The sequence below is a fragment of the Callithrix jacchus genome, chromosome 3, assembly GCF_049354715.1.
Source record: "Callithrix jacchus isolate 240 chromosome 3, calJac240_pri, whole genome shotgun sequence".
NCBI classification, from domain to species: domain Eukaryota; kingdom Metazoa; phylum Chordata; class Mammalia; order Primates; family Cebidae; genus Callithrix; species Callithrix jacchus.
The window spans coordinates 53,103,962-53,127,736 of NC_133504.1; the positions used below are offsets into that span (position 1 = coordinate 53,103,962).

Sequence of the window (23,775 nt, forward strand, 5' to 3'; positions counted from 1 at the left end):
TGAAGAGAATAGGAAATTTAAACCCTGTGAAGAATCTTATTAACACTCCCAAGTTAACATTTTTCTTTCCCTGGGTTGGTATGAGTATATTTAATTTTCACAAAGGAAAAACAAGCCGGAGTCGTGCAGAGTGTAAGGGGATCAGGAGGAATGCAGAGGTGTCCACAAAGCTGAAGCAGTCATCCAAAAGTTGTCTGATACATAAGGTGAGAAGACCGTAAGGTGTGGAGCATGGATATGACAAAGGAGAACTTAGTGATAATGAAGAGTTAATGGTTCTTTCAGGATTTCCACACTGGTAAAGCAGAATATGACTGCAATAGAATCCATTTAAAACTTTACAGTGAAATTTAACAGATATGGAATCTTATTCATATCAACATTTTTGCTAAATGATATTCTCTGCTTTACTATCCTTATTAAAATTAAATTGGCTCTATATTATAAAATTAAGATTTTTAAGCCACAGAATTTGAGTTAAAGAAAAAAAGCTGGCTAGGTTTGTTAGCTTATACCTATGATCCCAGTGCTTTTGGAAACCAAGACAGGAGGATCATGTGAGGCCAGGAGTTTGAGACCTGTGTAGGCAACATATCAAGACTCCATCTCTATTTTTTTAATGTTTTAATTAGCTGAGTATGGTGGTGCACACATGTAGTCTCAGCTCCTCAGGAGGCTCAAGTGAGAGACAGCTTGAGTCCAGGAGTTTCAGGCTGCATTGAGCTAAGATCATGCCATTGCACAGTCTGTGCAAAAGAACAAGACTCTGTATTAGTCCATTCTTACCCTGCTGTAAAGAACTGCCCAAGACTGGGTAATTCATAAAAGATAGAGATTTAATTAACTCACAGTTCCATAAGACTGGAGAGGCCTCAGGAAACTTACAGAAAGGGAAGCAAACATGTCCTTCTTCACTTAGTGTCAGGAAGGAGAAGTGAGTGCCAAACAAAGTGGAAAGCCCCTAATAAAACCATCAGATCTCATGAGAACTCACTCACTATCAAGACAACAACATGGCAGAAACTGCCCCCATGATTCAGTTATCTCCACCTGGTCTTTCCCTTGATACATGGGGATTATTACAATTCAAAGTGCAATTTGGGTGGGTACAGAAAACCAAGCCATTTCACTCTGCCCCTGGACACTCTCAAATCTCATGTTCTCACATTTGAAAACAATCATGCCTTTCCAAAAGTCCCTCAAAGTTTTAACTCATCTCAGAATTAACACAAAAGTCCAAGTCCAAAATCTCATTTTGGACTAGGTAAATCCCATCTGCCTAAGGGCCTGTAAAATCAAAAGCACAAGTTAATTACTTCCTAGATACAGTGGGAGTATAGGCATTAGGTAATATACTTGTTCCAAATGAGGGAAATTGGTCAAAACAAAGGGGTTACAGGCCCTATGCAAGTCCACAATCCAGCAGAGCAGTCCAAACTTAAAGCTCCAAAACAATCTCCTTTGACTCTATGTATCACATCCAGGTCATGCGGATGGAAGAAGTGAGCTCCCATGGCCTTGGACAGCTCTGCCCCTGTGGCTTTGCAGGGTACAACCCTTTTCCCATGGGTTGGCATTGAGTGTCTGTGGCTTTTCCAGGCTCATGGTGGAAGCTATTGGTGGATCTACCATTCTGGGGACTAGAGGACACTGGCCCTCTTCTCAAAGATTCACCAGGCAATGGCCCAGTAGTGACTCTGTGTGGAGTTCCAACCCCACATTTTTTTCCTGCCCTTCCCTAAATGGGGTATTCCACAGGGCTCCACTTCAGCAGCAAACTTCTGCCTGGACATCCAATCACTTCCATACATCCTCTGAAATCTAGGCAGAGGCTCTCAAACATCAATTCTTGACTTCAGTGGACCCACCAGCCCAATACTACATGTAAGCCACCAAGGCTTAGGGCTTGCACCCTCTGAAGCAATAGCCTGAGCTGTATGTTGGTCCCTTTTACCAATGACTAGAGCAGAAGCAGCTTAGACATAGGGCACCAAGTCCCAAGACTGCACAAAGAAGAAACACCCTAGGCCCAGTGCAAAACAATTTTTTCCTCCTAGGCCTCTGGGCATGTGATGGGAGGGGCTGCCACAAAGTTCTCTGATATGCCCTGGAGGTATGCCTCCCTGGAGGTATGTCCCCATTGTCTTGGTGACTTATATTTGGCTCCTCAATACTTATGCAAAATTTATGCAGTAGGCTTGAATTTCTCCCTAGAAAATGGGTTTTTCTTTTCGATCACATTGTCAGACTGCAAATTTTTCAAACTTTTGTGCTCTGCTTCCTCTTGAATGCTTTGCCACATAGAAATTTCTTCTGCCATATACCCTAAATCATCTATCTGAAGTTCAAAGTTCCACAGATCTCTAGGTCAGGGGCAAAGTGCCACCAATCTCTTTGCTAAAGCCTAGTATGAATCACCTTTCAGTTCCCAACAAATTCCTCATCTCCATCTGAGACTACCTCTACCTAGACTTCATTGTCCAGATCACTATCAACATTTTAGTCAAAGCCACTCAACAAGTCTCTAGGAAGTTCCAAAGTTTCCCACATTTTCTTCTTATGAGCCCTCCAAACTTCTAACCTCTACCAGTTACCCAGTGCCAAAGTTGCTTCCACATTTTTGGGTATCTTTATAACAGCAACCCACTCTCTACAGTCCAAAATGTAATGTATTAGTCTGTTCTCACACTGCTATGAAGAACTGCCTGAGACTGGCTAATTTATAAAGGATATAGGTTTAATTGATTCACAGTTCTGCAGGGCTGGGGAGGCCTCAAGAAACTTACAATTATGGTAGAAGGGGAAGCAAACGTCCTTCTTCACTTGGTGGCAGGAAGAAGTGAGTGCTGAGAGAAGGGGGAAGCCCCTTATAAAACCAACAGATCTTGTGAAAAGTCACTCATTATCATGCGAACAGCACAGCAAAACTGCCCCCATGATTCAGTTATCTCCACCTTGTCCCACCCTTGATGTGTGGGGATTATTACAATTAAAGGTGAGAATGGGTGGGGACACAGAACCAAATCACATTAGACTGTGTCTCTAAAAAAAAAAAAAAAAAAAACCAGCTAATCCTTCATATGTGAAAATACATTATGCATTGCCAATGCGTCAATTTTGCTATGCAAATTTTCCTCTGAAGCATCATCCAATGAATATTAGATGTATTTTATGTAAAAATTCTTAAGCTTTCGTGTTTTATGTCTTACTCTTCCTCATATTTTCCAACAATTTTAAATGTTGGGCAACTTTTATAAACATAGAAGATTTCTCTTTTTTATTATTATTATGTATTCTCCACTGAAGGATCTGAGTTTAAATCTTCATAAAAGTGCTTTGGACAAATTAGGTAACATGAAAATACTTCATCTCTCTCATGGGGGAAGGGGAAAATCTACCCCTACAAAGGGTTCTTGTTGCAAAGGCTACCTACAAAATACTTCTTACTGAATTAAAACAAGCAAATGAAACATGAAGACAGGGTCCAAACATGTAAATAATAATTAAAAGTGATTAAAATATGAGATTTTATAAGATGCCTCTATCTAGAAAACATTCAGAGAGGAAGAAAAAAAGGCAAAGGGTAAATATCATGGCAATTATATTAGCTGGGATTCTCCAGAGAAGCAGAAAAAGAACGAATACATTAATAGATAAGTAGATAGATTGATAGATAGACAGATAAAGCATAAATATTTACTGGCTGACACAGTTGTGGGGCCTAGCAGATACAAAATCTGCAGGAAAGGCGGGAAATTCGGTTAAGAGTTGATGTTACAGCCTTGAGTCTGAAACCTGCAGGACAAGCCAGCAGGTGGGAAAGTAAGGCAGGGTTTCTATGTTTCAGTCATGAGGCAGGATTGCTTCCTGGAAAAACCTTAGTCTTTGCTCATAAGGCTCTTAACTGATTGAATGAGGCCCACCACCATTATGGAGGGTAATCTGTTTCACTTAAAGTCAATTAATTAGAAATGTTAATCACATACACAAATACCTTCACAGCAACATCTAGACTGAGCACCACAGCCTAGTTGCATTGACACATGAAATTAATTATCCCAGTGACTACTCCATCAAAAAGTTGTCACCATTCTTGAAGCAAGTAGAGGTACCCTGAGTGAAAATTCAGAGTAAATTGGTGGCTCCTTTGCTCAGGTTTAAGTAGAGAGTTTGCAAGAGCTATGAAACGGTTCCACAGACCATTAATATATTCATCCCCCACTAGCAAAACCACTAGGCTTTCACTGATTATCTCACCGTCCTCACGGAGCACACAGTTTCTCTCCTGTTGAGGTGGACCACAGACCTGCTGTACTCTCATGCGTACAAGCTGCATGAGAAAAGCAGATTCATATGTCTTCACTTAAGAAATAGTTCTCTTTTCACTAGTGATCTTATCCCCAGTTTGCTTTGTCACCCATTATTAATATATAGAAAGAAGGCCAGAATCAGAAATTACGAAAATAACAATTTTGGAAAGGAGAGATTTGAGGGGAAATGGTGCATTTTAACCCTCAATCTATGACTGCTGCCTGGGCTTTCCTTGGGAAACCAAGAGGCCACCTACCCTAATATAACTACAGAACATTTATGGCTGGGCAGAGGACCTTAGCCTACTGCAGCAGTCATATTTTTGTTCTATAGCTTGTGCTATAAAATTTATATGTTCTTGGTGTAAAAATGTTTATTCTCCTTATAAACTCCAAGAAATACTTTTTTAAAATTATATGCTTTATAGGTTGAACTTGCCTTTTGTTATTTTTCAAAAAGGTAAAATTATAGAAACTATTATAATTATTATTGTCCTCAAATTTATAGATCTAAAGATTGGAAACAACCTCAGAGATCAAGCCCATTTTTGTGTCTGTGTTCAATAAAAGATGTGGAAGTGAAGCATTACCTTGAGATTTTTATCACAGATTTCCAGGAATCTACAAAGTTTGATTCCAGAGACATGGTAAAGGAAACAAATATATTGAGAAACCTCTTTGTGGATGCAGATTATTAAATACTCGTTCTTTATATTTTACATTTTTTAAAGGTAGTGTATACAAAAACTAAACTGCCTTCTGAAAACAGGACAGAGCTTACATATGCATAAAGACAAAGAAGTAGAAATAAGAAGGTGATACAGACAGGTGGAGAAGAGCAAGATAAAAGAAACAGAAAGGAGGCTTGGGAAAAGAAACATGCATATGCACACACACATACACACACACACACACACACACACACACACGCAGAACAGGAGGGGAATAAGAATAACAGAAAGTTACAGAGACCAAGAGCCTGGATTGTTCTCTTTTCCATATTTGGATGCTCCTGATCATCATATAAAACAATACCTTATGTCAAATTATGCAGCAGCATAATTCATAAAACAGTATATACAATCCAAAGTCTCCAAAACTATTTTCATTTGAATAAAATATATTTTAAATAATTTGTAACTAATATGCCATACTTGCACATATGTATAGGATACAATCTGATAATTCCACAAGGCATGTGTTAAATACCAGTTGAGTCAAGGTAATTAGCATATCCATCACCTCATGCATTTATCATTTCTTTGTGGTGAGAACATTCAAAAGCCTCTCTTCTAGTTATTTTGTAGCATGTAATGCCTTACCATTTACCATAGTCACCCTACTGTACAACAGAACTCCAGAACTTATTTCTCCTACCTTATTGTAACTTTCTACCTGTTGACTAGTCTCTCCTCGTTCTCCCCTCCGAACTGCCCTCCTCAGTCTCTGGTAACCATTGTTCTGCTCTCTGTTTCTATGACATAACTTTAAAAAAAAAAAAAAATCCCAAGTGAGTGAGACTGCAGTATTTGCATTTCTGTGTCTGGCTTATTTCACTTAACATGATGTCCTCCAGGTTCATTCATGTTGTCGTAAATGACAAAAGCTTTCCTCTTTTTTACGGTCGTGTTTATATTTATGTATTTTATATATTATATAATATAAACATTGTGTTTCTATATCACATTTTCTTTATCCATTCATCTGTTGTTGGACATGTACACTGATCCAATATCCTGGCTATTATAAATAATGTTACAATAAACACTGGAGTACAGACACCTCTTCAGCATACTGATTTTATTTCCTTTAGATATATACCAAGGAGTGGGATTACTGGACCCTTTGGTAGTTCTGTTTTGAATTTTCTGAGAAACTTCCAAAATACTGTTTCCCATCATTTCTGTACTCCTTTATATTCCCACCAGCAGCGTGTAAGTGTTCCCTTTTCTCTGCATCCTCACCAACACTTGTTTGCTTTTGTCTTTTTGATAATAGCCATCGTAACTAGAGTGAGGTGGTACCTCATTGCCGTTTTGATTTGCATTTCTCTAATAATTAGTGATGTTAAACACTTTTTCATATAGCTGTTGGCCATTTGTATATCTTCTTTTGAGAAATGTTTATTAAGGTCTTCTGCCCACTGTTTGTTGAATTTTTTTTTTTTTTTTGGCTGTTAGGTTCCATGTATATTCTATCTATTAACTCCTTCCCAGATGTGTAGTTTGCAGACACTTCCTACCATTGGTGTAGGTTGTTTCATTTGCTGTGCAAAAGCGTATTAGTTTGATGTCATTCCATGTGCCTATTTTTCCTTTCATTGTCTGTGCTTTTAAGGCCTTATTTTAAAAATTCTTGCCCAGCCCAGTGTTACAAAGTGTATTCCCTGTGTTTTCTCCCAATAGTTGCATAATTTAGAGTGTTACACTTAATGCTTTAAAACATTTTGAGTTGATCTTTGTACATGATGAGAGATAGAGGTCTAGCCTCATTCTTCCACAAGTGGCTATCCAATTTTCCCTGCACCATTTATCGAAGAGACTTTTCCTCAATGTGTATTCTTGTTGCCTGTGCTAAAAATAAACTGACTGCAGGTGCACAAAATTATTTCTGGGATCTCTATTCTGTTTAATTGGTCTGTGTGTCTGTTTTTATGACAGTACTATGCTGTTTTGGTTACTATAGCTTTGTAGTGTATTTTGAGGTCAGGTAGTGCAGTGCCTCTACATTTGTTATTTAGGCTCAGGACTGTTTAGCTACTCACTATATAAATTCTGTGATTGTTATCTCTTCTGTGAAAAATGTCATTGTTATTTTGACAGTGATTGCATTAAATCTGTAGATTGCCTTGGGTAGTAAGGCCATTTTAACAATACTAATACTTCCAACCCAGAAACACAGGATATCTTTCCATTTATTTGTGTCTTCTTCAATTTCATCATCAATGTTTTATAGTTTTCAGTGTAGAGATCTTTCACCTATTGATGTAAGCTTCTTTCTAAGAGTTGTAAATGGTTTTTGAACTAAATTTCTGTTACCATGGCTGCAGGCAGTATACAAGTTTAGTCTGCCACTGAACATGATTCAGTTGTGACTATTCTGCCATTTTTAAAATTTTTGCCTCTCTATAGCATCATTCAAAATGATGCCTAACAGACCCAGTTCTATTTTCCTTAAGGGTATATAAGATTTATGAATTTGGCAGTCGATCGCTTTAGTGGAACTCTTTGGGATCATTTAGATCTAATGCTATAAAAAAAAGGCATTTTTCTTTCTAGAAAAATGAATATTTTACCCAAGAGTTTGTAAGTTAAGTGGAAGCTTTTTAATTATCTAGCAATTGTTGATTTGTGGTCTGGCAGGAAGGAATTTCTGGCAAATCGAATGCTTCCGCTGAAAAGAAAAGCTCAGCTTGTATTCTTAGCCTGATAGGTGTTGGCCAAGAACTTGGCTAATGGCATCTGTTACCTCTGTGGTTTGGCCATTTTTGCAATGTGTGGACTAACAATGGAGATTATGACTACAGAGCTGTGCTGTGGTTCACTTAGCTTCCAACCTTTCTTCCATAATTATTGTTTTATTAAACCTCAAAAAGGAGTCTCAACCAGAGGTCATCCCACATTTATTTAAGGATTTGTTAGATCCAAGGTTCAGCCAAACACTTACAATTGTTAGTGAATATACTTGGTTCTAAAATATGGCCTGTCGTCAGTAGAGCTTTATTTTTATGCCTCTACAAAGCTTCTTTTTTGCCTCCTTTTGTTCATGTAGACCTTCAGGGGGCTTCCCTTTTCCTTACATCTATGAATCAAATTGCTCTTTGAATTATCTTATTTCTCCTTTGAATACACTGTGTGACATTTATCTTTGTCTTCTTAGAAAACTAAGTGTTTCTGGCTTTTGCACCTCCTATTTCACTGACATTAGCACAGACACACTTGGGCTGTCTCCTGTGTGTATAAGTAAGTATGGGAGCTTGGTTCGATTGGGACCAGACTAAGATATACAGTGCATTATGGCTTTCAGGAAATACTTGTTTTTATTTACTATACTATCTCATTTCTAATGCCAATCAAGTACAACTCTATACGGCCAGTGTGATGTGATTGATTTATAGAACAAGAGAATGCTAGATTGTGAATAAAAGGTTAAATATTATATACTATGGTGTTGTAAGTCATTTTTATCATTTTCTTAAAGATTGCTCCAGAATAAGACCCTCATACCTAAAGATTGGTTCACAACCTGGTTGTACATACAGTATTTTGTAGAAGCTCTAAGCTAAGAATCTTAAAGCCTGGTTATAGGTACTGGCTCTGTTGCTAACTAGAAAAAAAAAATACCATGGCTTTATACCATATTATCAGAATTTTTGTTTTTGAGATGGAGTTTCACTCTTGTCACCCAGGCTGGAGTGCAATGGCATGATCTCAGCTCACTGCAACTTCCATCTTCCAGGGTGAAGCAGTTCTCCTGCCTTAGCCTCCCGAGTAGCTGGAATTACAGGCATGCGCCACCACGCCCGGCTAATTTTGTACTTTTAGTAGAGACAGGGTTTCAGGATGTTGTTCAGGCTGGTTATTAGAAATTTTTAACCCATTATCTACATAGTTATGTAATAAGATAATAAAAGTAATACATTTACAAACTATACATAGGTTAAATTATTAGCAGTGCTCAGACTATTATTCTTTAAGTCTACATTTAGTACATTTATTTTTTCTCCAGAAAGCATTGTCATTCAACTGGTATGTATAAAGCTCCCATTAACTGCCAGAAACAGTGCTTGTGTGCTAGGGGCTCCACAGTGAAAAGACACTTGGAGTAATTTGGAGCAGTCAGCTCCAACTCTGGAAGGAGGCTGACATCTAGACAATTGCATGCAGTAGCCTGAGAGGTGCAAAAAGGAAATACATGCAAAGGTAGCAGAGATAAACCATTATCCAGGGAAGCTTCATTAAAGAGCAACATTCAAACAGGGCCTTCAAGGATGAATAAGAGTTCCCAGAGCTGTGAAACAGCACTGAGAACTTGGTATCACTGGCCTGTTGACTCCAAAGTCAGTAAGAGAGGTAGGAGATGATGGTGAGGTGGAAAGGATCCAGACTAGAGTTTTTCCTATTTTTAATTTTTTTTTTTACTAGCTCTGTGACCTCAGGAAAGGCACAGTTACTGAACTGCAGGTACTCTATTTGTCAAATGTTGAGTATAACTGTTCCCAATCTTGAAAATTATTATCAGAATTGGATTTGCTATGAGATAACGGATATGAAAAGACTTGGTGATAATACCTAGTCAGAGTTAAGATTACACCTCTTGATTTGCCAGTGCACTTCTGTACCCAAACAATTTGTATGCCTTTTTGGGAATTCACCCTCCTCACACAACTCCCTAGACCTCCAGGGAGCTTAAAGTTCACTTAATATATCAAGTTACAACAACTTTTGCTGAGTAATTCCATTATTTGTCCAAAATGGGACATAATAAGTTACTTTGTTTTCTGTATTGCTATAATGGTGCCACATGCTAAGTGGGGGCAGAAAGAATCACAGAATGTTAAACCTAAGAAGGAACTCAGAAAAGTTTGAATTCCACTCCCTCATCTGAGAGGTGAGGAAATAATGCCTTGAGAAGTAAGTGATTCACCCAGGGCCACACTTTCAGTTAGTGCTGTTGCCAAGACTCCAGCCCAGTTCTCAGTCTAGTTCTGTTCCCACAACATGCTGACACCACTCATACATCAAATTGAAGTATACCAAATTACTGACACTCACCCATTTTTGACCTAAAGAGAAAAACAGTTTCCTCTGGATCGGTCTATGAGAAGGACTCACCCTGCTGATTTCCTCCTAAATACTATCTCCTTCTATAATTTCTGCGGGTGAAGAACTTTTCTCTTCTTACCGAGAACTCTGTAAACTTAGATTAGGAAAATTCTGTTTTCTAAAACTTCCACATCCCTCTTTGTATTTAATTCTATTATTTTTTGTTTTTTAGGAAGGGAGGAAGGGAAGAAGGCAGGAAGGGAGGGAGGGAGGGAGGGAGGGAGGGAGGGAGGGAGGGAGGGAGGGAGGGTGAGAAGGAAAGGAAGGAAATCAAGCAATGAGAGAGACATTGCCGACCTGGATCTAGAGGTCTACAAGTTGATTTCTTTTTTTTCTTTTTTTGAGAGAAGGAAAGAAAAAAAAGGAGTGAAGGAGAGGAAGAAAAAGAGGGAGAGAGAACGGAAATGTTGCTTTATTCTAAAAAAAATGGGTATTAATAATGGCCAATTAGTAGGTGTGATGTGGTATTGACAAGAATGTATATTTTGTGTATTTAAAGTGGAGAGCTCTATAAATATTTATTAAGTTTACTTGTTCCAGATCTGAGTTCGAGTCCTTGATATCCTTATTAATTTTCTGTCTCATTGAGTCTAAGTCTCTATGTATCTGAGTGTTGGGATCAGCATTGATCCTTTTACCACTTTATCTTTGTTGCTTTAAAATCTATTTTATCAGATACAAGAATTGCAAATCCTGCTTTTTATTTATTTATTTATTTTTGCTCTGCATTTGGTTGGTAAATCTTCCTCCATCCCTTTGTTTTTAGTCTTTGTGTATCCTTCCATGTGAAATGGGTCTGGATGTCCAAATGCCGTTGGATTTTGGCTGTATCTTTTGATTGGGGGATTTAGTCGATTTAAATTTAGGATTACTGCCATTTGATGTTAACTGGCTGTTTTATCCATTCATTGTGTAAATTCTTCTTTATGTTGATCCTCTTTACTTTTTGGTATATATTTAGAAAGGCTAATACTGGTTGTTTCTTTCTATGTGTAATGCTTCTTTCAGAAGCTCTTGTAAAGCAGGCCTGGTGGTAATAAAATCTCTGAGTACTTGCTTGTTCATAAAAGATTTTATTTTTCCTTCAGTTGTGAAGCTTAGTTTGGCTGGATATGAAATTCTGGGCTGAAAGTTCTGTTCTTTAAGGTTGTTGAATATTGGCCCCCACTGTCTTCTGGCTTGTAGAGTTTCTGCTGAGAGATCTGCTGTAAGTCTGATAGGCTTGCCTTTGTGGGTAACCTGACCTTTCTCTCTGGCTGCCCTTAGTATTTTCTCCTTCATTTCAACCCTGGTGAATCTAACGATTATGTGCCTTGGGGTTGCTCTTCTTGAGGAATATCTTCGTGGTGTTCTCTGTATTACCTGGGGTTGAATATTGCCCTGCTTTGCTAGTTTAGGAAAATTTTCCTGAATAATATCCTGAAGAATATTTTCCAGCTTAGATTCATTCTCTCCATCGCATTCAGGTACACCTAGCAAATGTAAATTAGGTCTTTTCACGTAGTCCCACATTTCTTGGAGACTTTGCTCATTCCTTTTTATTCTTTTATCTCTAATCTTGTCTTTTCCTTTTATTTCATTAAGTTGGACTTCGACCTCTGATATCCTTTCTTCTGCTTGAACAATTCAAGTGTTTAAACCTGTGCATACTTGTCGGAGTTCCTGTATTGTATTCTTCAGTTCCATTAATTCACTTATATTCCTCTCTAAGTTGTCTATTCTTAATAGGATTTCATCAAACCTTTTTTCAAAGTTCCTAGTTTCTTTATGCTGGGCTACAACATGTTCTTTTAACTCACAGAAGTTTCTTATTATCCATCTTCTGAAGCCTGAATCTGTTATTGGGATGCACTCATTCTCCATCAAGTCTTGTTCCCTTGTTGATGAGGAACTGTGATCCTCTTTAGAAGGAGAGGCATTCTGATTTTGAGTATTCTCAGCCTTTTTACGCTGGCTTCTTCCCATCATTGTAAATTTATCCACCTGTCGTCTTTGTAATTACCAACTTTCAAATTAGGTCTCTGAGTGGACGTCCAAGTTGTTAATTCCCAGGGCCAAAATATGAGCAACCCACTGTGCTGGCCAAAACAGCGGCGTTAAGACTGATGGTGCTTTTCTGCCCAGGAATCTCCAGTCTGGCTTTCTTCTTGAGTCTGTAATAGGCAATTCTGCCTTCCCGGAGCTCCAAACCTCGGTGAGAAGGGGAACCAGTCCCATTTACTCTGCACCGAGAGCTGCCGCGCCGAGGTGCCAGCACAACCTCTCCACCAGCCACAAGTCGCGCTGGCGACCGTGGAGCTCCTCCACTGGGAATCTTATGCTCCATGAGTGACCAAAATTTGTCTGAAAGTGTGTCTTCTTTTATTTTTAAAAGAAGAGATTACATTAGAAATTAGAATTAATAACTAGGTTATATCAAAACTAAATCTTTCTGAATACAGTATTTGGATAAAATACTTGATGTCTTTTTCCAATATTTTTTTACCTCATGAAAAATAATTGACCTAATGGGAAATAATTGTGAAAACATAAATGTCATTATGCTCTTCACATTTTGATAAGTTAAAAATTCTTCAGTTGGCTATATTTCTCTATCATTATTTTAATAGTCACTTTCTAAGCCATTCCTATTCCTCAAGTCACTTTTCTGTTTTTCTTCACTTTACTGTGCACTCAAGTCATTTTTTCATCCTGGCCAGTCCTATCAGAGTCTGTCCACTGACTTCTGTCTCCTTCATCTTGACCATCTCTCCATCTTTTTTTTCTTTTGGCAGGATGCACAGTGCCCAGCCAAATGTTAATGTCATTAATGGGCATTTGGTGCATGTTGGTCCCTCTTTACTATCATTTCCCAGTATGAGATTATATGTTTTCCTTTCTCTTTTTAGAACATCAGGACATCAATTTTATTCTATGTAGTTAAAAATAATAATTTATTCTCCTGTTTTATGATGGCAAGAAAGGAATTTAATAATAAAAACTTAAGTTATAAAGATGATGTTTGTCCTGCACTCCCCTACCTCTGAGGTCTCTCATGCACAATGCTTCTCTGCACCTCTTTTACTCCCACTTTACAGATGAGGGGGCAGATGAGGAGCTGCCTAAGGCCACAGAGCTACTGTGTGAGTGAACAGAGTATCAGGTCTTGCCAACTGAATCTGACAACCTGATGCTTCCACTTCAAAATACTGCTGAAAACGTGTGATGGTAAATCAAACCCCACTAAATAGCTCTTCTTCATGACTCGTAAACTCTAATTTTCTCCTTGGATTAATTTAGGCAATGCTAAGACTACCTTCTGAATGCAAAAGATAGTGGTTGATTATCTATATCAAATTGAAATCTAAAATGTTTTATCATTCTTCTAAAACACAGACATGCAAGACATATGAAGATTTTTATCAGATTTAGTAAAATTATTTCATTTCACCTATACCAGTAGTTCTCAATCAGTGGTGATTTTCCTCCCTAGGGGGACATTTGACAATGTCTGAAGATAGTTTTGATTGTCACAATTGAGGATGAGGAGGAGCAGGGAGGGAATGCTCTTGGTATCTAGTAGGTAAAAACCAGGGAGTTTGGTGAGCATTCTGCAATGCACAGGGCAACCCTCTCAAAGGAATTGTCCAGCCCACAATGTCAGTAGTACTGAGATGGAAAATCATGCACTAAAATATAACTAAATACCTAGCTACAACAGTTTGATATAGCAAATAACAAAGTGTCACGCTTTGCTGTAAAAATTATACTTATGCTTCAAACTATTCTTTTTTACTTCTAGATGATCATTTTATACCAGACTTCCACAATGTGAAAAAACTAATTCAAATATTTCTTATTTTCTATTCTGTAATGGATTTCTTTTTCTTCACTGTTTTCCAAATCCAACTGCCTCCAAAGTTTAGTTCATACTTCTCCTCTTTTCTACAGTGTCTCCCTGATTGAAGTACATAGTGTCAGCTACACAAAATCCCTGACTTACATAAATTGGGTTTTCATACACTCCAGAATCTGCACTCTTATTTATTACACATTAAACCACCTCTCATACACAGAATGCAATTGTTAATGCGTCATCTGGCTGACTGCCTGCTGCTGGGTCTGAGGGAGAAAGTTGAGTGCTCCGAATTGAAGCCTGTGGGGGCATAACTGAGGCATAGGCAGTGATCTCTCTGGCCTCTATTTGGAAGGCCCACAGTGACATCTTCTCATCCCACACCCCCTCACAATTCCCTTGACTTCAGAAGCCAGAGAGCCTGTAACTGACCCTCACACAAGAAGCCTCCATCTTAGCAGGGTTTCCCTGGCCCAGCCCAGCTCCTCCCTTTCTAATATTTCATTTCCTTCCCCTCACACCCTTTCTCCAGCAAGTGATTATGCACAGCCAGAACGGGACCCTCAGTTGGGGCCACACATGAAAAGGCAGAATGTGTTGTGAAGATGAAGCCCTTTCCACTACCTTGCTCCTGGCTTGGCGCTTCAAAGTCCAGGAGTGGCCAGCTGTCCATCAAGACCCCAGTAGCAGGTCTGAAAGAGGGTGGAAAAGGATGATGGCTGAATCAGGTAACTCAGGAACCCCGGGGTATCTTATGTCAGATACGCAGCTGGGGTCCCACTAGCTATAAATCTTCTTATCCAACTCCACAATTGCCTAAATCCTTTCAGAGTAATGCCTAACAAAATACAAAAATTAAACAATACAGATTTAGCTCTCTATTAAACTTTCAGAAATCCAAATTTAAACCTCTCTCTCAGAAACTTCCTGCATAATAATTACTCCTGAATGTATACGTCTTGCCTTTGGCTGTCCTCCAAACCTTTGTTCCAAATATCTGATATATCCAAATATCTGATGAGCTTTTTGCACTTGGGCTTCTTATCATCACATCAAAGCCAAATCTAAAACCAAATCTTCCTTCCTGGCTTTTCTAAATCAGCTATTGCAGTATCTATACTGCTGTTGTACTATACCTACACAACTCCTCCAGCTGCCCTGTTTGGTTTCTGTGATTCATAGTTTACGGTCCCCATAACTAGTTCTCAGATCTAGTCATCTCCTACAGCCTGTTGGTTCTTCCTTCATTTTTCTTTAACCCATCTTTTCTCTTTCCACTGTCACTGTTTCATGCTTAAGGTCTTATTATTTCATAAAGCCTGTCAACATTCTCTCCAAAGAGCCCATACCTGACATGTCTTTTGATCTACAATCCTTAGCACTGTGCTTGATATATGGTTTGACTTCAAAGTAATTACATATTGTGTAAATGGGCAAATAAGCGTTCATTTACATAAGCAAGTATGTAATTGATTTATGCATTCCAAAACAACGATTTGTACTTATTTTCTCCTGTATGTCCATTAAAATGCATGCATTACATTGATATTAATATAGCCTTAATGTGCCCAGTGTCTTGAGTGCCTACTGCATGTCGGGCTTTATGCTAATCATTTTCACCTTCACTGTTCAGTGTCTTCCTATTCCTTTACAAACCCAACTAAGACAAAAACAAGTTCATTGCTGTGGGATTTTGTTGTTTTCATTGTTCTCTCCTCAACACTTAGAAGAGGGAACAGCATATAACAGGTGAGCAATAAATATTTATGCAATAATTCAATGGATGGCTTAGTTAATTGTAATATTTCATCAATCATCCTTCAGAAACCTAGAATATAGCTTAGGTCTACAAGAGAATTTTCCTAGTTGCAAACCTACCTTGCTATTTAAGTCCTATTAAATACTATTGCTAGTTAAATGAAGAAATTTATTATGGCATAGTAATAAGCTATAGTTTTATCTCTAGGAGGCCAGAGAGACAGAATGACAGGCCATGCATCTAAAAAGAATGCCAAAAGCACTCTGTGGACAACCATTGGCACTAGGTACAGCTGTCCCTGGACACTACATCTCTGCTACCAATGCCCAAGAAAACCAGGAGCCTCCACTGCAACCCTCACCAAAATTGGACTCCATGCAGTTGACCTGCAGCCTCCTTGCATTGCACACTTTCAAATTAACTCTCAAGCTACACTGGCAGCGCCTAAGTGACAAGCTGAGGCCCTAGCTGTAACTGCAATATGATATTTTCTAATTCCTTCCTATAGGTAAATCTTGTCCAACCCATGACCTATGGGCTACGTGCAGCCCAAGATGGCTTTGAATGTGGTCAAACACAAATTTGTAAACTTCTTAAAACATTATAAGTTTTATTTTATTTTTTTTTAGCTCATCAACTATCATTAGTGTAATGTATTTTATGTGTGACCCAAGATAATTCTTCTTCTTCCAGTATGGCCCAGGGAAACCAAAAGATTAGACACACACACACCCCGCCACCCACCTCCTCTATAGGTGACAGGACTCATCAAATGCCAAATCCTCCAAATATGGACAGGGCGTACAAAAGCTGCAGAATAGTTACAAAAGAAAATCATGTTAACTAAATGGCCCTAATGAACACTACTGGCCTTGGAAAGCCAGTCCACCTTTTTAAGTACTGTGATTGGAATAAAAAGGGCATCAGAAGGAATTGGAGCCCAAGTAGATTTTGGTCATGGCAGAATATTGATGAGTTTTAATATATGGACATAGTTATTTTTGTGTTTGTTTTCCCTCTGCCAGAAATATTCTTCCCACAATCTCTAATCAAATATCACCACTTTAGAAAAGCCTTTTCTAGCCACTCTATAAAATATTTCCTTCTGTTTCTCCCAGTCATGCTTTATCCACCTACCCTGATTTTTGCATAGCACTTATACCATCAACTATATTATACATTACTTGCCTATTGACTCACTAGAAAGTAAGCTACACAAGAACAGGAATTTTATTGATTTCGCTGTTCTATCCTCAACATTTGAAAGAGTCAATAGCATATAACAGGTATTCAATAAATATTGGTGGAATAACTGAATGGATGGCTTAAATAATTGTAACTTTTCATCAATCATCCTTCAGAAACCTAGACTATAACTTAGATCTACAAGAGAATTCTAAAGTGCATGAACACATTTTTATTATAATTATCAAGCCCAAGAAACTGAAAGGGTACCTGAAATCTTTTTAGATTATCAGGATTACTCTTTTTGTGGTAAATGCAAGCAAGTATTTTGACAATCAGAAATATTCCACTTTTAGATAAATATGTTTGCTAGACATGACTTGAAAATTTAGATATATGAGATATTATTAGTAATTACCTCTTTAATTCTCCATTCTTCATGGAACTAGGGTGACATTAGCAATTTCCTTTTCTCAAGTATATGATGATTCCATTGACAAAGTCATTTTGGCTAATATCACTAGGAAAATGCTTAATTTATTCATTAATCTGGAAACCTGTAGCAATTTATGTACATAATCTGTCTTCTTTGCTTAGCATTGAGCTTAAGGAGTTCACAGGTGGGTTGAGGGGTTTCCATGAATCCCCTGGAATTATAAAATCTGGGAAATACTTGCATATGCATTTTAAGGGAGAAATTTACTACCATATGCCCAAAGAAATCTGTGACACCAAAAATTTTAGACTATTTTTGTTTAAATGACCACATGCAACTGATAAAAAGGCAAAATGTTGAAAGCCAAATACCAATAAGGAAGTCTCATTGAACTTGTAATACCTGGTTCTTATCGGTCTTAGAAGTCTCAAAGCCCTTTGCCTCTAATTAGAAAGTTAGGAGAATTATTTGATAACAGAAAACAAGAGCATTCGATGAGAATCTTTTATTATTATTATTATTTTGAGATGGAGTTTCGCTCTTGTTACCCAGGCTGGAGTTCAATGACGCGATCTCGGCTCACTGCAACCTCCGCCTCCTGGGTTCAGGCAATTCTCCTGCCTCAGCCTCCTGAGTAGCTGGGATTATAGGCACACCCCACCATGCCCAGCTATTTTTTTTTTTTTTTTTTTTTTTTTGTATTTTTAGTAGAGACGGGGTTTCACCATGTTGACCAGGATTGTCTCGATCTCTTGACCTCGTGATCCACCCTCCTCGGCCTCCCAAAGTGCTGGAATTACAGGCTTGAGCCACGTGCCCGGCCCGAGAATCTTAAGATATAAATTTTCATTCACAAGAGATCTTCGAAGAAGAAATATACGTTAATTTCTGTGGGCTTTGAATGAAGAATTATTTTATCTTTTTAGTTGATGGGGATGAAAAATGTTGGAAAACTTTGGTCATAAACTTAAAATAACTTTCTAAAGCACTTACATTTTTAAAATACTACCTTTAGGTTATTGTTTACAAGTTATTACTCTAACACTCATGATTTTACTTATACTGGGGCTATACTGCAACTTACAGTTTTTTCAGGTAACACTACTCAAAAAAATAATATTCCAAGAATTTCAGTCTTGCTCCTGTAACATGCCATACTTGGAGGCATTGCAGAAAATCCAATGATATGCAGTAACTGATCAGTAACTGATCTAGTAATGCATAAAATGTGATATATCTTTAAAGCAGAATTAGACAAGAACGGCTATGTTGGAAACCAGGCAAAGAAAGGCATGAGGGATAGTTGTGAATCCATTCTGAAATGGTCTTGTCATGCCTTAGAAACAGTACATTTTACTATAAATACTGTGCCACAGATTTTCAAGAACATCCCATGCCCTTATAACTCCTTCACTCTGCTCCCCCAAGTCTACCTTCTTCTCCCTCCATATTAAACTGGCTCCTTCTTCTTCTCTGCAGAGAATTCTACCCATCTCTCCTAGTCCTGTCCTCCCAGGAAGTCTTCCTTTCTACTTACTTCGCTCCATTCATTTCTATCCACAATTATATTGGCCTTGTGTTGTAATTTAACAGTTTCATATATACATGTCTTATTTTCTGGTTGAATTAGAGAATCCTAAAGGTCAATGCCCACAGTAGGGAAACTAAAATATATAGATTTATCTCCACTATTTAGAATGACTCTTATAGAAACAATTAGCTGAATGTGGTAACACTTGCGTATAATCCCAGTTACTCAGGAAGCTGAGGCAGGAAAATTGCTTGAATCTGGGAGGTAGAGGTTGCGGTGAGCTGAGACAGCACTACTGTACTCCAGCCTGGGTGACAGCAAGACTCTGTCTCAATAAATAAATAATACAGCATTACAATAACACAACTTTTCTGGATGTTTATTTCTGTAGTAAACTGGCAATGACAATGGTAGCTCCTTCAAGATTTAAGCATTTAGTACTAAGACAGTCCCAGAATCAAATAATATTGTCTTTGGCACAAATTCCCATTTAATTGGAATAAAATAACATTTTAGCAGAGAATAAGAAGTGGGTACTTGGGATCAATTTGTAGGATATGACCAATACACCAGGAAGCCATTTTTTTTCTGATTTGTTAATTTATAGGGAGAGGGAAAGAGAAAATACCTTAATGAAAACTCTCTTCTGCTCTGTCAACAGCATTGTATTTTGACTTTTGATCGACAGTCTTTTTTCTGGTTCTTCGCCAATACATGTACCTACTACATTTTAGCCACTCGTATCTTTAGGCCAAAACCCCATTGAGTTGTTCCTTAGATATTTACTTCTCTATTTCTAAGGTTAATTTTATTTAGCAATATTAATGAATATAGTTTTAAACCATGTATAGATGGATTTCACCTTCTTGGATTCATCTAAAACCAGAAACAATTCCTACCAGCCTCTTTCTCCTAGCATACTTGGTTTAAAGTAGGCCCCCTTTAAAGGTTTTGAAACAGAATATTTCTTATTTACCCAAAACCATTTTTATCTTTCTCATTCTTCTAGAAAGTGAATTGATATGGTGCCTAACAGCAAGAATGTGCTCACAGAAAGCACTGAGTTGGCCGGTGATGTCAGGTTACAATAACTAAGCAGCTTATGCTTGAGGAGGATGATGCTTTCATATATCCTTATCTTGCTCAAGGGCTAGGCATACAAAAATTTCAACAAAATAGTAACAATAGTGTTGCTGGGTATGGGGGGCAGGCAAAATGTAGGCAGATTGCAAAGGAATATGAAATGTGACAGGAAAGTGCTTTAAAAAGCAAAATGTTATAATGAAAGAGGAGTTCAAAGTTCTAACATAGGCTGTTTCCATGATACTAGCCACTTTTTAAAAGACACGTTAGCCAGTTAATAGTGAAAGCAAAGTCAAAAGAAGCAATATAGCCTAGTGAAATCAATTCTATGCTGTTTTGAAACCATGATAAGAACCCACATTTATTGAGCACCTAATTTGTGTCAGGCATTTGGTAGCATTATTTTCTCTGATTCACACAACAATCCTATAGAGCACATAATGCTACTATATCACATTTACAGATGAAGAAACCGAAGATCTGTAATTTGCTCATGATCAAATGGCTCTTAAGTGGCAGACCCAGAACCAGGGTCCATGTAACTCAATAGTCTATGCTCTTCATCACTAGACTACAAATTAGCTGTTTGGATTCTGGAAATGTTTCTATCTCTAATTGATTCAGAGAGGCTGATCTGCACTAGGTTTTTCCTACTTTGCTTTTGAAGTGTTTGGGTTGCATTGATTCCTAACTCACAGGAATGGCAGCTCAGCGTGAAAGACAGAGCTCTGGACTAGCAGACTGCAAAACTGACCTCACCACTCACCTGTGGGGACCTGGTCAAATTGCCTCCTTCTCCTGAAACTGTCCAGTTATAAACTGAGACTAATATTTGCCATACTCTATAATGTGTTTGTAGAATAAAACATGTGGCAGTATATAAAAGAACTGTGAAAAAGACACAAAATAAATAAGCAAATATAAACTACTGTCATGACTTATGATTTCAAAACCTAAAGGACTAGATACATGAAGAATTAAAGTGGTTTCAAACTGTAAACAATATGTTTTTTAAAAAATAACAATAGGATTTGGGGCACATTTGTCTTTTTCTTTATCAGCGTACCCACAATAGTTTCAATAATGTTATTTTTTAAAGAGAAAGAAAACGACGGAGAGTAAACATGAAAATCAACATATGCATTTATCTCACAGTTACACATCAGTGAGTTCGTGTAAGCCCAGGTAGGATTAAATCGCAGTGTTTCTTTTCTACTGAGCCTTGTTTGCCACTATGGGTCAGAACCTGCAGTGTGAAGGAAGGCTGAAGACGGCTTCCTTCTTTCCATGTTCACGGTTCCCCTTGCTTACTACCAAGCCTTTGCTCTTCCAAGGTCGACTCTAGAGAGAGAGGAGATAAGGGAGGCAGAGCACAGTCTAGTATAGAAAGTATCATTGCCGAGAACACATGAATACTGGGAGAGGAACATCACACACAGAAGCCTGTTGGGGACTAGGGGGCTGGGAGATGGACAGCATTACGAGAAATACCTAATGTAGATGATGGGTTGATGGGGTGCAGCAAACCACCATGGCACGTGTATACCTGTGTAACAAACCTGCACATTCTGCACATATACCCCAGAACTTAAAGTATAATAAAAATAATAATAATAGTAATTGCCATTTTGAATGCGTGAGATGGCAAAAAAGAAAGAAAGAAAGAAAGTATTCTGATATTGGACCTTCTGATATTGGAGGTCCCTCGGTGGCAGCTCTTTAAAAAGGACCCCCTTCTTTACTTGATGTTTTCGTGGGTTCCTTGAAAATTCCTATCTTTGGAACCTCCTCATCTCTTACCACCTGTGCAACCCATGGGAATCTGGTGGTTAGCTCTCAGCTTCCTTTCTGCTGAAATCCTGTTGCCTCTTTAATGGTCCTATTGGATGGATGGCCAACCTTTAGTCCATATATTTTCTTTCTTTGTCCTACTCTTCACAGCTACTCAATTGCTTCCCAGTGCAGCCCTCTCTGCTCACTCCTTTGCCCTGCCAGTCTTTTTTGGAAATGAGTAAATCACATGGACTCCAACGATAGAATATGTCAAGCTCTCCAGGATGTCCCTGAAGCCTATAGGCTGGAGGTAGGGCTGTAGCCCCACCTCATACCCATACCCTTCTTGGTGGTAATAGAGATTTCCACCACAGCATCAACTTTTTCTAAAGTACTCTCTTCACAAATTCTTGTCCACACACTGCCCCGTTTTGATATGTTTGATCTGACTAAGGGGTCCAGTAACTATGGAACTGCTTAGTAAAGATTTATTTGGTAAAGTTCACACACAATCACTTTGGTATCTGACATGTATCATATTGCCCCATCAGTTGAAACTGAGTCCTAAAGATTTCTACTTCAGCATCCTTTCCCAGATGATTATTTGCAGCACCCACTCCCCGGTTGAGGGAGACCTTCTCTGGCTACCAATACACAAACGTTATACAGCCACAATAAGTGGCTGGGTTGATCTTTCACAAAGAGGCCAGTGACTCAGTGTGGACAAGAGGGAATAAGATAGAGCCCTTATATCCCTGTCTATTGTCCTCTTCGTGGGTAGTTTTTAAACATTAGTGCGTGTAAGTTCAATACATCAGGTCGTGACAGTGATAAAATAAGTAAATATAATGTCGGCATTGCCTTCAAGGAAGTTCCAGACTAATATGAGATCAAATGAATGCGCAAATAATACAAAAGAGTAAATTAAAGGCAAAGAAAAAAAATGGAGAAGGCAGAGAGAGAGGAAGTGAACAAGAGAAGCAGAGAGAAAAGGAGAGAGGTGTTAAGCATGAGCTGAATTTAAAACTACCAAGCTCTGGCTCTTTGGAAGCCTGGTGCACAAGGGCCTATGTGACTAGAAGGCACCTCCCTCCAGATTAAGCAGGGGGAATAGGGCGTAAGATGATGCTCATGACATCCTCTAGAGAAGCAAAGAACGTTTCCTCTATCAAAAAATAAAATAAAACAAGAGTATGTTTTGAAATCCCGGTTTTCAGAAGCAAAATGTACACCTTGATCATTGACTTTTGCCTTTAAGCACTCTAGCTGACTTCTCCTTTGCCCCTATCAATTGCAGGAGGGAATAAACTAACAAATCAGCCTTTCCGTCTAAACTGGGCTTGGATTTGTTTGGAGAAAGAGTACTACATCGTGGATGAAGACTCCACATTCTTAGAAGTGACCCTTATACGCAGAGGACACCTTGGAGAAACATCATTTATCAGTAAGTAACTTTGGATTGATTGTTGGTAAAAGGTTATGGAAACATGAAATCTAGGACCAAAAATGATTATAAGAAAGTATACTGAAAGAGAATAAATAATTGATCTGGAGAAATCTCTAAAAGAGTGTGTGTGAAATTGTACTGTGGTTTTTGCTCCATGTGAGTTATGGGGCTTAGATGTATATCAATTTTTATCATTCTTCCCCTGTTTTCCTCTTTCTAGCAAGTTACATCTTTCTCTCTTTTATAACTCACCAGTCTCCAGGAAAATTAAGACATTTCAGAGCCATCCCACAATCCTCAAGTCACTCAATTTACTTCAAAGTTGTTTTAAGCATATATTTTTAGCCTCAGTTGCAGCTATTTCTTTTGAAAAATTATTTATGAGTACATGATGCATTACTGTGTTTAGTTCTTTTGATTATGTATAATTTCTTTTGATTATGTATAATTGTTTTAACCTTGCTTGTAGGTTATAAATTTCTTGGGGACATGTACAGTGTTGAATTTCTTTATGTTCTACAAGGACCTAGTACAAAAACATGTCTTCTTTGAGTAAACACATATATAATGCCTGCATAATATATCTCATTA

The 23,775-nt window shown here is 38.2% G+C and overlaps 1 protein-coding gene across 2 annotated transcripts in view; it reads left to right on the plus strand.

Annotated features, from left to right (window-relative positions):
* FREM3 (FRAS1 related extracellular matrix 3) overlaps positions 1 to 23,775 on the plus strand; it is a 107,115-nt gene that overhangs the window by 36,815 nt on the left and 46,525 nt on the right. For both annotated transcript variants that reach the window (XM_002745319.6, XM_035292902.3), the window contains exon 3: positions 23,035 to 23,181. In XM_002745319.6, the coding sequence (XP_002745365.4) occupies positions 23,035 to 23,181 (147 nt within the window). The remainder of the gene's footprint in view (positions 1 to 23,034; positions 23,182 to 23,775) is intronic.